The sequence below is a fragment of the Apteryx rowi genome, unplaced genomic scaffold, assembly GCF_003343035.1.
Source record: "Apteryx rowi isolate R43461 unplaced genomic scaffold, aptRow1 scaffold_403, whole genome shotgun sequence".
NCBI classification, from domain to species: domain Eukaryota; kingdom Metazoa; phylum Chordata; class Aves; order Apterygiformes; family Apterygidae; genus Apteryx; species Apteryx rowi.
The window spans coordinates 569,927-585,225 of record NW_020450562.1 but is presented as its reverse complement, the minus strand read 5'-3'; the positions used below and the strand labels follow the sequence as shown (position 1 = coordinate 585,225).

Below are 15,299 nucleotides of genomic sequence, written 5' to 3'. Positions count from 1 at the left end.
CACTTCACCTAGGTATTCACCTAATAACTGCTCTAAGTATTTTGAGAAATGACATTTTTTGTTTCTAAAATGGCCAAAACTCTTCCTAGACTCTGGTGAAGTCTAGTGTAAATCATCCTATGAATCCGTCATCAAACTGTACTTGCAAAAGAATTTTACASGTCTTCTTATGCAGACTTCTATGGATGTTATTCCTAATGATCTCAACACAGTCCAAACTACTCCATAACCTAGATCCAATAGCTTTATTTAGAAATATCTCATATCCATAGTAAGAATCACTGCACTGTATTAGTAAAGGGGAATGGATTCATTCTTAACTATGTAAGTATAGAAACAGAGAACGCACAAGCAAAATCATTCTTTTTAATGCAAAATGCCACTGACCCCTATAAGAGAAATCACAAAACAAAATTTCATTTTAGCAAACTTAATGGTCCAAGGTGTTCCTCCAACCTGTATCTTTCCTACTCTCACAGTAGTCCACACATCTGTGCATCAGGCCTTCGCAGCCCACATCTAGTTCCCATTTCCAGACCCCTGTCAAGCTGCTCTGTTGGGTCCTCTTAGTCATCCTGTGGTCTAAGTTCATTAAAGCACTAGCTGTTCTGTCTATGCATATCAGTTCTTTGTCACTCCGTCCTACAAGTGGGATCTCAACATCCACATGACTGATGTCTTCCAAACTTCCCCACAGATTAAGCTTGTCATTCTCAAGCACATCCAGCTATGGGCTACCCAGCTTTACTTCTTCATGGTAGTTGAAGCATACAACACTCTGCAAACAACTTCCAACACAATTATTCTGCATTTTATATAGCACAAGGGATATACCTATCTAAGGAATACATTGCTCTGGTGATCCTGGCTTCAGTCTCCTCTCCTGTCATGGTGGAAGCAGTGGGGGAGAAGAAATGGATGGAAAGACTGTATTTGACCAGGCCTTCTATGAGTTTCCTATCTTCAGATGATATTTCCATATAGCATGGTTCCTCCCTATTTGTGGCTGCAGGAAAGGCTTTTTTTTTTTTTTAATCAACCTTAGAGTGCTTGTCAGCTGACCTATTGAAATTTTCAGGTCGCCTCATGCTTTGTTACTTGGCAAAAATCAGCTTCCGAGATTCAGGCACTTTCATTAGCATGCCTATAGTACTGTTCAGATAGACCTAGTCAGAAAGCCAGGACACATTAGACACTCAATCCAGGCATGCAGATACCTCTCCACATTTCCTATCAGTGCACAAAGTGTGAAATAATAGCTCAGCAAATACAGTCATAAGAATATCAACAGTCAATAAAATAGCTATGGAACCACTCATTCTGCAATACATAATTTCCCCAGACTGTTATACTGACTTACTCAGAACTGTTAACAGCTGGAGGACTACAGTCAGCTCTGGTTTATCCAACATAATGGAGGGGGAGCAAAATAACCCAAAACATGGACGATAGAAATTATATGCAAATTAAGCCACAATTAGGTTACAGCAGAAAAAAGAAATGCCTGAGATACTCCTGACTAGAGAACAGAGACCCAAAGCTGACAATTTTACAAAGCCACATGGGTGCTGCCAGGCCATTCATAATACAGCCTGCTTCATGCAGACCCAGTTCTGTTGCCTCTGAATCCAGGGCAGAATAAATCTGCCACATGGATAATCCCCCAACAGATAAACCAAGAGATGACTGCAATGTAACATTTTTGGTCAGACTCTATGGCTCTTAAACTTCCATCAATTTCAAAGCTAATGCAAAATTCTTGTAAGAGTTAAGAACATAAACTTCATTCCTTTGGTGTTAAAGATAAATCTTCTGCTAGAGAAATCTCAGAAGTCTGTGGTACAGTAAGAATTCAAAAACCTTTGGTTTGCATTATTTTTTAGCATTGGCCAGATGCTTTTTTTCCCCAGCTAGCTAGCGAACATTGTCAATTTCCATTACCACAACCCTGAGCTCCCTCTGGGTTTCACAAATAAAGTAAAATACATTTAATGTACACTGTACCTCCAGTTGGTAGATGCTCCCACTATATCCCTCAATCTGCTTCGCACTGAAACAAAAAAATCAAAGCAAATCAAGCTTAGTTCTGCAAGTGATAAATGTGAGGTTGCCTGGTGCAAAGAAACAAAATCCTCATTCCAGAACAGGAAAATTAAGCAGTCATGCAAATATTGGCTTCAAAACAAAAGTTTGGCCAAATTCATTGATGCTGTTAGTAGGCATATCACAATAATGGATTGAGTAACATGATTCTGTAGCTTATTGTGTACAGCCAAGATCAGCAAAGAATGCATTTAGAGTGTTTGTTAATGCAATCAAATGCCTGCAGTGCTAATTAACAACTGAAAAAGACAGCAGATCAAAATCAGATTGAGGAATTTTGATGTGAAAATATTTCAGGCTAAACACAAACAAACCGTGGAGATAACACAGATCATGAAGTCATAAAAAGGAACCCAAAAGGGAACAGCACAGCTGGGAGACAGGGAATGCTGAGAGCACTTTTTAATCAGTCCCACCCATGAAGGGCAGGTAATGTCAGTAGTCTGGCCCTTGCCAGCATATTTTCATATGCCTTCACTCAGGAAATACATTTTTAGCAGCCTCAGACATTACAGTGTTAGGACAGATCTGTACAATTGCTTCCAGCACTGTTTTGCACTATCACAATTAATACTAGCCCTGCATAAGGTTTTCTTAAATTTCAAGAACCTGCAGAAGCAATTACTTGACTCTTTCCTTGGATGGGACTATTAAGTGTGCTAAGATCTAGTCAAGTCGATCAGACCACTCCATCACTATCAGGCAGGTGAATGTATACTGTTTGCAAACATCTGAAAACAAACAGCAACAATAAATTCTTAAGTTCAAAACAGAAGAAAGTTGAGAAGTGGATACCTTGCTTACTTACAAAGATTTTTATGGAGAGGGCTCAAATGTTAGGGCAAAATAGTTAAGGACAAATCAAGGAAGGGCTGTCAAAAAAAATCCACAATGAAACAGAAGGGGGGCTGCTGGTGACCCATCAGCTGATCCTTTATATGTTTAGGTTATTAGATACAATCAGGCTTTGCCAACTCCAAGCTAAATGCCAGGTCAGAGTATTCCCTGTGGTCAGCAAGCTGTCCTGTGAGCACTGGAGTTAATGAAGCCTGACTTCCTATGGATTAAAAACAGGTACCATCTTTCAGCCAGATCCACTYTGCCCGCTGGCACAGTCACTTCAGTTGCTGTTCCTTTCCTGCCCAAGTCCCCCATACCTCCATAGCTGCAATACTCCTAACCTCCCCTTTCTCATTCCTTTCCCCCAGCACCCTCAGCTCCCGTCTGTACACTCTCAGTCTACTTCTGACCTCTAGTCAAGCACCTCTAGTCAAGCACCAGCACGAGCTGTGGCCACTTCAGCTACATATGGCTGACTGCCAGCCAGTACGCAGATCCCTGTTACTTGCCAACTGCCATCAAACACAATGGTCAGCGGCTGAATGGCAACACTAATTTTGGCACCCTAATGAACCTCTAATTCACATGCCAATTTTCACAGAGCTTGTGGAAACACAGGTCTCTGCGATTTGTGCTTACCTATTTTTATTTTGGCTTAAGGCAGGCAAGAAAAGATTCTGGAAGAATACGGGGATACGAAGATAGGCAGATAGACAAAGACAAAAACTGATTACTGAGGCCTAACTTCTTAAAGAAATTAGGCTAAAAATATGTTTGGAAATAAGAAGAGTTCCTTTACTAATTCTAAGAACAAGAAATTATCAGTGAAAAGAAACTGATTAAAAATTGAGGAGTTGATTTTTGGAAGGGGGTTCTGATTGGTTTTTTAAGCAGCAGCTAGCTTGCTTACATAATAGGTACTACTTTCCTGTTACTCATACTCCATCTGTGAAGCTGCCATAGCATGCAGTTGAATAATACAGAGTTAGCAGAAACCCAGTTACAGCTTCYAGAACACAAAACCTCAATTTCCCAATAGTGTGCAGACTGCTGGGATAGGGAGGATAAACAGCACTTCCAGAGTCAGTGTCTCTGTCTTGGTTTAAACTAAGTTCATCTTCCTTTTCAGTTTTAAAGAGGTAAAAAGCTCTAAAAAGCCTTCGGTCCAAACCTGCAAACATGTATATACAGTGTTAATCCCATTTACTCTTTCTGATTTCAATGCTAGGCATACAAGTAAATGTTTGCCAGACTGCGACTATGTAACCTTCATTTTAACAATAAAAGAACTGAATGTAAAAGTGTTTCTAAGATGTTGCCAAACTAAATCTGGTCCATTTTATAGACTCACAAATACATAATTTTTTTTTTTTTCCCCTGGGAAAATGATATTGCTCTTCTACATTTTCATTATTTTATAACAGAATTAAGTTCAATACACCATTAACTATTTCTCTTTTTTTATATTACAACTGGTAAATGTCTTAGATGTACAAAACATAACTATAGAAAATGGGTTTCAYCCATTCACCCATATCATGTTGCAATATTTTACAGAATCTCCTGGAACATTAATGCCAGAGCAAGAGGACCTGCATTTATTCAATCTATTCTGTACAATGACAGAGGACATGAATGCAGCTGGACAAGCTTACTGCATCCTTCAACGAGATCCATACCCCCTTGTGCTGATGCCTCCCCAGGCTGTGGCCAGCTTCAGGTAGACCACTAATATATTTTACCAGCCATTTGTGTACAGAACTTGGTCCAAACTTCAGTGAAAGCTGCAGATATTCACTGCTTCTAAACAGCAAGTCTTTTTATTCAGATGTCTACAGTGAAGCTAAATACTGCAAGAGTTGGTATGTAAGAGATTTTGTATCCCACAAGCCTCTTATAAATGTGTTATCCAGCAGRCCATCAGGAATACAGTGTGCTGACTGAGACCTACTACAACAGTATCTCTACAAATAAGACCAGACCATTCACTTGTTATGACTRACAACTTTAATAAAGACAAAGAGGCTTTAAGCAAGTTGACAGAGGAGAACAACAGGTTTTCATTCTTCATGAATGCTAAAGTAAGGCAAGAGAGTAGCAAGGTAAGTTTGGTGCTATAGCAAATATTAAAATATATACAGATTACCACAACACACCATTATTCACATGAATGGGTAAATGTCCTGTGGAGCAGAAAGCACATGTTAAATTAGCAATACCATTGTAAAAGAAAGAAAACAAGTTACCTTTATTCAGGGGTAATCTATGAATCTGATAATTTTACTTGCTTAAATTCCATTTAAGTACATGCACCTTAATTTTAGTAAGCAACTGTAAGCAACTTGTCCTTGCTCGTTTCCAAGGTTGAGTCAGTGTCTTTGTGATTTCAACTGAATTAGTCCCTTCCTTCACATCTGATCACAGACAGCTTTACTGTTCATCCATCTAGTGGCCCTGTGTAATATCTGCCTCCACCGTAATTCCAATTAATTTCTCAAACACTGTGCTACCTTTTACTGTCAGCAAGCAATATTAATATTGGTTCTCAATGCACACATTAATGACAAGATCTCTGAATCTAGAGCTGCAAACACTTAACAGCATGAGTAATCGTAATACCTCAGACACTAATGGGAACGTCAGGATTGCACTTGGACGAAAGAATAATTGGGAGCATTTTTCAGGAAGTGGGATGAGAGTTATTTCAAAGGAAATTACTGAAGTTCTGCACAGTATGCTTTAGGAGAACCATGGAAGAAGTGAGCACATTCACAACTGGGACCCCAAGTTAGAAAGAAGGGTGTGAAAAGCTRCTCAGTATTTGGTGTTTTGTGAAAACATATATAGCAAATGAAAGGAAGAAGAGCTTGTTTACATATCCTCAAAAGTCTGCACAGCATTTTTATTAATTTTATAATTTTGGAACAAAATTTCAAATATTTACAGTTATTATAGCCCACAAAATATTAGTATTCTTCAGTAACAAATCAGAGTTAAGGCCAGGATGGCTTCATGACTTCAGTATTTGTACTGTCCTTCCAGGTAGTATCATTATAAAATGTCCAAATAAAAAAGCTGGGTAATATTTGCAATTATGCAATGTTCTGTTTACTTGTTTCTCTCCTTTAACTCCCAAATTACTATTTATTAACAATAATGAAAAAAAAATCTCTAACAGCCAATAAGCCTCATTTTCTCTTTTATTGGATTACTTAGGGCTTCCATTTAGAGAACAAAAGGGAAAAGCTGACATTAGAAACAAGCAGAACTTCATGAAGGAATTATTTGTATACAATTTTGGCCCTTTTCCTCCTCTCCTTTTCTCAATGCATAGGTTAAGAATGCCAGAAAACTTTTTAAAAAGCTTTTGAAACAGGAATACTATGATTTAATTATTATTAGAGCATTAAAACAATATTTCAGCACAATGCACTATTGACAAGCACATTTTCACATGGCAGTGATGCTGATCAAATTAAAAGATTTTTCTATGTTTATGAAACAATATTGACACAATAAAAAACACAGAGTGTGAATAAAGTCTTACAGAACTATCTCTTGACCATAGTCTCCAATCTCCTTAGTACCTGCCTGTACTATATTGACTTTCCATCCAGAGTCTCCTTACAAAAAAGTTCTTCCTCCAGAAAAGAGACTTCTTCCAAGGCTAAAGATCCAGACTAATCCCTAAATCTGTAATTTCTATAACGTATGCATATTCATTGTCATTGATCTCAGAACACACGCAATGATTTTCTGCTGTTTCCAAAATATTTATACTATGAGCTAACAGTCAAGGGTAAGGCCATTTTGCAATGTATCCAAACCATATTAACACATCAAAGGCTACCATCTGAAACAGTAAGCTCCTTAGCAACATTTCTAAGTCTTCCAAAATACAGCTATTTACTTTACCTTCAGACATGTCAGGAAGTGACAGGGAGCCACTGGTCCCAGAAGTGAGTGTCCTAGCCAGGACAGAAGAAAGCTTCTTCATGGTGCACAATCTACAGACATAGTGGAAGGATTTAGTATCATTAATACTACTGCCATGCAATTAAATTAGGATTTGTTTTTAATGGTACAGATTGCTTCAGAACTACCATTCTTTATTTTTAGTCTGATTTTTAGAATCATAAGCAAACCAACAGCTGAAGCCAGTTGAAATTCAAACTGGTATCTGTCCCTATCCTAAAACAGGAGGGAAGAATGATTCACTGGAGGTGACTGTGCTCTTCACTGACTATTCAGATGCCCTGGGACAACAGCTTAGACTGAACACCAGCTTTACAATGTAGACATCCTAGCACAGACAGGATCTGCGTGCATCTAGCACGTTATCCACGACTCTAAACATAAACACCGACACACGCACTTGTCTGGCATATGTGGAAGCGGAAGGTGGAATACTCTAGGAAGGATATCACAAGGCCCCCAACACTTCCCCAGTGAGCGAACCATGATATTCTTCTCCATGGTTATGCACTGCTCCAACTCATAACAAGCATAAAGTGCAGGACATAATCTTCTTAGTTGCTCAGCAAAAAGCAGCAACCATGAAACCCTTCAGAGAATGTAATCTGCCCAGCAATTCAGTAACTGTTCAACCAGCTAGCAGCCAGGAAGGATCCTCCAGGCAAACAAAACTGTGGTAACATAAAAACACACAGAAGGTCTGCAAGAGTAAAACCCCTCATGATAGTTCACAGTATTATCCTAAGAAGTAACATGGGTTGCCTGTCCCTTAATTTTCTGTGATCAAGGCTGGGGTTTCTCCTAAAAAAAGGAAAAAAAGACACATCCCCAGGCACCAGTGGAAAGCAGGGCCATATACATATCTCTAGCTACATCTCCCCTATGAACATATTTACACATATGTATCGTGTACATACAAGCTGCCTCCACCTGCAGCTACATCAGGATTACTTAAAACAGTAAGGAAAAAAAAAAAAAAACACACATACACCTTAACCACCTTAAAAGTTTTTTTTAATAGAGTTTCATATGCACTAGAGATCATGTTAGTGGTAATTGTGAAACCTTTCTGTTACAGATACAGCTTCTGGACCAAACACATCTCAYAGCACAGCCAGCAAAAGACTTCTTGCTTAACCCAGCCTGCACTCCCACAGGATCATAAAACTTGCTGTCATTTATGTATGATGATACACATTCCCTACACAAATAAACATACAAAAGTTCAAAATGCTTTCTCAAATATGTGCTGCCAACTGTGTTGTCAAAGTTGCACAGCCCATCAGTTCCTAAAAAAGAGTTGTTTCCTCTCCACAAGAGTGAGAAAGAGAGAGACATAGAAGAAACACTCTATGGGCCAAAGGAGGGAAAGTGAGGGCACTGGTGCCTCGCAAGCCTTGCTTCTTCTCATACCTGCCTGGTTATCATGCTGCTCCTAATGGCTTCCCACTCACAGAACCCTTTCACCCTGTTAAACATGGCATGACAACCACTTGAGAAGTATATTTTTAAAAAATGAGAATCACTGGCTCAGAGTAGATTTTAGGGAAGAGTTTTGACCCAAGTATTACTATAGAAGGATCTAAACCAATATCCTCAGTTCTATTCATCCAACAAGCAATAGTTTGATGAGATTTAACCAGCCCTTTTCAGTGTCTGGAACATCTTTCACTTTCCAAGAGCCAGAAAATGAAACTAAATGCTGTGAAAGAAACCTACGACTACACTCAGTATTTTTTGTCTTCCTCCAAGTTGTATCAAGCCAACACCCCGCAACGCAAAAAATAATAATAATAATAAAAATAAGGGGGTGGGGGCCACCGAAATGATAAAGGCACGCCTTCGTATCGGCAAGCCGGTACACCACAGGCACCTGCGGCGCCGGACTCTGAGTGAACGGCCACCGCGGGGGCGGCTGTTGGGCCGAGGGGGGTCGCGGCGGACGCCAGACCCGTTGCCGAGAGCGACCGTTTCCTCAGGGGACGCGCACAGCCCGCCGCCGGGGCAGCCGCCGCCCCGCCGCCGCTGCGTCCCGGGGCGGCGGCTCCCTCCCTTCCCCTCCGCCGCCGCTGCGCCCCGGGGCCCGGCGGTGCAGCACAAGGCGGGCTGAACCGCTGCCTCCCTCTCTCCCGGAGCGGGCGCCTCCGCCGGCCTCGCCACCGTGGGCAGGAGCCGAGCAGCCTTACCGGGCGGCCAGCATGGTGCTTCCGCGCTCCGCCACCGGCACCGCCGCTCGCCCAGCGCCTGCGGGCCAGGGCCACGCCTGCCACAGGCACGCGGTCCTCCAGCACCATAGACTCGCGGCCCTCTTGGCACAGAGCGTGCGACCCGGACGGCCCTCCCGCAGTGACACTCTATGTCCCGCGCGCTCTACCTCCCTGCCGCCGCGTGGGTTTGCTTCGTTCGCCGCGCCACCACCCAGGCGGGGCTCGACCGAGCAAAGCTTCACGCCGCTGTCCCAGGCGACATGTCCCAAGGGCCTGGCGCCCGCCCCGCGGCGTGCGGGCTCCCAGCACCCCCCCTCCCCTCTCGGTGTCGCCTATTTTCCCCCGCGGCCGTGAGCGCTTCCTGCGGTGCGTTGCCGCGGGCGCCCGCCTGCCCCGCTCCCTGTCCCCGCGTGGCTGCGAAGCACGCGAGTGAAAACAAGTCACCCGGGGCCCATGGGGCCGCCACCGCACGGAAACGAGAGGGCTCGGCGGCTGCGAGCCGCGCACGTGCTGGGCCGCACGCGGCGGCGGGGGCTGCCTCGCCCCGCCGCCCCGTGACTCCTGCCGGAACCGGTTTCTTCTACGTGGCGCTCAGCACGAGCGCGGCGGGGCCGGGCGCCGCGCCCAACGGGAGCCGCCGCGCGCAGGCACCGGCCGCAGGGCAGAGGCGCGGCGGCGAGGTCAGCGCCCGAGCACGGCGGGGCGCGCGCCTGCGGCGGCGACCGTTAGCCGTCGGCCGTTGGGCCAGTCCACGGCCGGCCCGCCCTGCGGAGCCGCTCCCGCGCTGCTGCCACGGGGCCCCACAGCCCGGGCAAAGCACGGCGGCCTCGGGTCCTTCCTGTTGCGTTTTGGGTTTGTTTGTTTGTTTTTAATAAATGTTGTGGGTGTTTTTTTCTTTTTTAATATTAATTTGTTTTCACTTCCACTGAATTCTAAAGAAAAATAGGCTTATGAATGCCTGGGCACTACCTTGTCAGTGTACACAGCCTTCCCATTCCAGGAAAAACAAAAAGGGGGGGGTCAGCAGGCCCTGTTCAAATTCCTTTCCAAACTGCCTTTCTCACACTGACCAACAAAATCTATAAATGGCTGTGTAATTGAATCATTAGAAAATACCTTTTCCTCCCTTTACGTGTCACTTGGTGGCACTGTTATAGAACGTAATTGGGAAAATTCGTATTTTCTAGGGCAAAAAAGGCTAATGCGGCACTATTTTGTTAAATCCATGCGTTTTCCACACACGAAGTATCAACAAATGTAATTCAATTAGAATTACTTTTATATTGTGAACTGAAAAAAAAAGAGGTAAAAACTATCTGGGAGCAGAGAGGCCCCTCAGGGCCCATACCAAGGTCTCAGAACAGAGAGGCAGCTCCCTCTCCTCGCAGACCATAAACATTATAAGGATGTAATTTACAGAGAACTAATCAGTAGCTATTTAAACATCTCAGGGCAACTTGTATATAGATGGACAGGTACAGCCCATGGCTTGCACACCAGTCATAATTTCTACTGTTCTCACTGGTTATTTAAATTTACCAGCAAAACAGTGCTCATAGGAGATACGAGTTAGCAAAGAAATAAGTACATTGCTAAAGACTTAGAAAAGACAACACTGAGACTGTAAAAGAATATGACAAAACACATTCTAGCAAACAGTGAAAGTGAGTAAATTAACTGATTTATTCATTATTTTCAAGACTAAGACCTTATCAGTCTTTCTTTTTTCTCTCTTTTTGGTAAATTGTTTCCARTCAGACTAAACTAGGGCCATGTGAATTGAAATCCAGTACTATTATCTTTTTAAGATGAGATTTGTGATAGATTGCTGTTTTCCTGTTTAGAAGAGAATGAAGTTCTGTGTCTTGTACGTTGAGCAAAACCCACCCAGAACTGACTCTTGCTATCAGCACTTTTTTTCCTGTCATGTATGTGGTATGAGCACTTCGCCCCTATTTCATGACTGCATGAAGTGCCACAGCTGATCCTGGTGGATGATCCTGGGTTGTGGAAGAGTTGGGGGTGGTGGGGGAGAGAGACTGTGCTATTTTTTAGGGAAAGTTCCTCTTAGCTACTTAAAAAACTGTAATTGCAAGTCCTGTCCCCTGCTATCATCCTTGTATGCGTGACCCCATACACAATCATGTGACTCTTACTACTTGACATACTAGCTCCACATGTCTGCAGAGAAAGAAGTTGAAAAACCTATTTCAAAGCTTCTAGCTCATCTGGTTGCAGGAAAAAAATGGAAATCCGGTATGAGCACATGCTGAGGAATCAGAAACCAAGATACCATAAAAAGAATTACCTTTGGACCGAGCAAAAACCTGAGAGAAAAGATAAAATTGTGAGTGTGATGTACAAAAAGAACACCTGTTCATCTTGGGACTCCCCACTTGTTTGAAAGGAAAATTCATATTCCTCAAGTTTCTCTTTAAAGTCTGAGATACTGAGCCCAAGAATGCCGATTTAAGTATGTCACAGGATCAGAAGCAAAGGCACTTCTGCTGTATGCAAAACATAAGGATATAAAATTAAGGCCCATTTTGATTTTTTTCCAAAATTGTTTCTAATCTTTTTATAGCCCGTATTATTTGCAGGCATGATGTTGATGATTTGTGGGTGCAATCAGACAAGTAGATATATAAATCCCAAATTTGTCAAATTGCATAATTACAAATGACTGTCCAGGCATATCAGTTTACAGGAATAGGATTCTAGTGGCCTAAAATATGTCTTCAAAGGTAATAATGCAAAATGTTGGGCCTTTTATTTCCAGCATATGAAAATACATAGTTTTATTATGTGAAACTGTTAATTTTGCATTTGCCCCAGATTCTGAAGTGCTACTGCAATATTTATTTATCATTTTGATAAAAATACATTTTTTTCATGTACAGCTCAGTGTTGATAAAAACTATTATAAGTTGCTTGAAAAAAAATTCTGGCAGCAACTGGGAACTCATAAATATCACAGCTAGTTCTGAGTATTAGACAAAAATTATTCAGCTGAAAATGCAAAGAAAATCCTGAATGTTGTCCAAAGAATAGTGGTGTCTGGAAAAATTAAGAGGTCAACATTGAATGTTAACTGAATATGCATTTTCTGTATTTTGCTCCAGAGATTTGAGAAGGGATATAATTTGGAGATATAATTTGGACTGAAATACTTGAGAGCCATTTAATACTACACTCAAAAATTATTAACTCACTGCATTTTAATGTGGAATAAGAAGTTCTTATTCTTCCCTCTTTTATTTATTATAAGCAGAGAACTTCTGAGGCATGACAGAGGCATTCATACAGGAATTCAAGGAATCTTCCTAGCGAAGGAGGAAATCAAAAATTAAAATACCAAAAGTAAAGAAGAGTTTGATTAGTTGAACACTGAAGAAAGCAAGCTGGTCCCCACTTTGAGCCTTCTCCTCCATCCTCCAAAATAAGAGAAAATTCAGAAATTTAGATGCAAATTGAAATAGTTATCAATACAAGTATCCAACTGAGGCCCATAATTCTCTGAATAGATTGTTCAGCTGCATCCCTATGAAAGGATCTTGGGGAACTAGCATGACTATAGCCTGTAGCTCAAGCCTGGACAGTACTTCTACCTCTGGAGGGATGTGGGGAAAACATGCCTTCTTAAGATACATATTGTTCTGTATGCTTTTATTAACAGCAGCACCTGTTGCAACACTTTCTTTTTTAAGTGCTGCTTGGTTTTTTTTGTTTTGTTGTAACATTTTCTGGCTCCTCACTTAGAAGTAAGATTTAGAGAGGAGATAAAATGAGAATGAGAGGAAAATGTGTACCATCTTTTCAGATAATTCTAACCATTCCACCTCTCAAACAGTGAAGTACCATCCCTTTTAGAGGAAATATAGGTTCATACTCAGCAGGTTCTGCATGGAACAAGCTACTGCTTGTAACATGAGAAGCAAGAACTAATCCAGAGTTTAGTGCATATGTCATTATAACAGTTTATTTCAACATTGGTTTACTTTAAATGCATTTACTAATGAATTTCCAGCAAATTGTATAATTTGAAAAAAACTTGATCCTTGTCAGAACAGTTACCACTTCTTATTTCCTCTAGGAAAAGTGTAAATAAATAGGCTGACCACTCAAGGCTAAAATCCTAACCTTATGGAAGTCATTAGAAATTTCATCACTAACTTCAGCTTGGTCAAGATTACATGAAAGATTCTCAAAAATCAACAGAGCTGAGACAAACAGAAGAAGCTACTTCTAAAGTACAATGTCCATCGATACAATTCATTCACAAATTGAGTTCTTTAGAACCTCTTTGTAAAATATTCTTACCATCACACCGGAAAAAAAAAAGTGTATTTACATATAGCCAAATAATTGTAGCATAGGTTATGAGGTCTAGGTATCTTAATCACCTGATTTTTAATTTCCCTTTTGTTCTTTTTTCTTCCCTGTATTTCTTATGGGTCCATGAAATTATTTTTGATACTTTCGGATTTTTTTAAATATTTTTTCTTCTCCCTTGTGAATTTGAAAGCTAACTCAACCGTATTCACTGGGGTAACACAGTATCAGCATATTTCTGAGCAAGCTGAGGCAGGACTCTCAAAAAACATTTGAGGTAGAATATGTTTTTTGCTGAAACTTCAACTTTTAAAATCATATGACTTTTCTGACTTGAGAACGAGAGAAACCAGGCCCTTTCTGCTCTTACCCAACATTAGGTTTTCTGATAGTATGACTTCCTCATTGTCAAATGGACAAAAAAAAAGTTGACACAACAGAAACCCTTTTAAGTCTTTCAGAAAAATAGCATTCCGTGTTTGTGATCCCAGTCAGGTTATTCCTAGGAGTTAACAACAAAAAAAATGTATATTCATGAAATCCCTTGCACTTAGGTTGGGACTCTTCTTTGGGAAGTTATTCAGATTCAATCTCCCTACCAGAACCCATGTCCTGAAGGATTTCCAGATCCGTAACATCTTCTGAAACAAATCTCAACTTTCTCCTCCTAGCCATTGGCTGTCACTTCTTGTTTGGGAAATGCTGCTGTTCCTTGGGCATCTCCAGGTGTCAGTTTTGCCCCAATAGAGGGTAACTGAGTTAGCTGGTGACACCTGAGTTGGTGTCTGAATAAACCCAAAATTACTCTAGTAGGACCCTAAGCACATTCCACTGCGTGTGCCAAAGGATTTTCCTGGGTAACGCTGGCCGCCAGAATACACATTTCTTTATAAGTGCTCCTGTAATAACGCGTTCCATACTGACCCATATGTCCAAATGAAGGTGAACCTTGTAAGTCATTGCACACACTGGAAAACAGGATTTGAGTGTTGTGAGAGTGTTTGGGAATCCATGTTTTAAGGACTGTTACAACAGTAGCATGACTTAGTGTTTTCTCATACCCCAAATCACTTTTAAAACAAGTCAGATTAAGCTGAATGTAAAAGAATGTACACTAGTGTCCTTYATGCAAAGGTAGACACAGACGTTAATAAAAGTGGGGCTGCAACGGATTTAGGAATTATGAATCCCAATCTTGTCCATGAACAGTATTGTGTCAGAAACATTTTAAATCAGTCTTCTTACATCTTTTATGGTCAGACCTCTTCTCTCAGGTGGGTGCCTTTTATAGTAGACTTGATTTTTTTTTTTAATTGAGGAATCTGTTTTAGCTCCTTGTGTCAAGGAGCATAGACTATCTGGAGGGCTTCATACTCCCGTGTGATGAGCCCAGGGTTGCACAAGAGCACGTATGTTGAACTTACAGCATGGTTTGTGCATTGCTGCTTGGGTCAGTGTTTGGTTATTTGCCAGTCGTGTACGGGATTTAGGTTACTACGGTCTGGAGAGTCTCTTCTGGTGACCAAGGTGCACGCTTTGATGAGGCAGAGGACCAGAACTATGTGTACGGGGGTTCATATGGATCGCTGTGGCATTCCGAGACATTTCGGGCAGATACAACAGCTTTTTTTTCCCATACAGCAAGGAAAATAACTTGTGTTAAAGCCACTGCTGAAGAGCTAAGATGGCGCCGAGGCGCCCCTCACCGCACGAGGCAACCCCCTAGCTGCAGGCACATGGCCGAAGRGGGGCTCCGGAGGGCTCGCAGCCAGGCGCAGCCCCCAGGGTCGCTGCGGCAGAGGCCCGCAGGCCGCGGAGCGGGGGCGGCGGGCGCGGCACGGC

General features: G+C 41.8%; 1 protein-coding gene across 8 annotated transcripts in view; it reads right to left on the bottom strand.

The window, feature by feature from the left end:
• The window catches only part of ACOT9 (acyl-CoA thioesterase 9), a 34,332-nt gene extending 24,943 nt beyond the window's left edge, over positions 1-9,389 (bottom strand). For 3 of the 8 annotated variants that reach the window (XR_003255142.1, XR_003255143.1, XM_026075445.1), the window contains exons 1-4: positions 9,105-9,263; positions 6,859-6,950; positions 5,100-5,126; positions 2,005-2,050 (exon numbers count right to left, since the gene is read on the bottom strand). Coding sequence is in view for 4 of the 8 variants with exons in the window: in XM_026075445.1 (XP_025931230.1) it covers positions 2,005-2,050; positions 5,100-5,126; positions 6,859-6,950; positions 9,105-9,118 (179 nt within the window). In the remaining 4 variants the exon portion in view is untranslated. Of the gene's footprint in view, positions 1-2,004; positions 2,051-5,099; positions 5,127-6,858; positions 6,951-9,104; positions 9,266-9,292 lie in introns of those variants that run through there. The other 5 variants (XR_003255144.1, XM_026075446.1, XM_026075448.1 and 2 more) reach the window with 5 other exon arrangements.
• Positions 9,390-15,299: the final 5,910 nt, after the last annotated feature.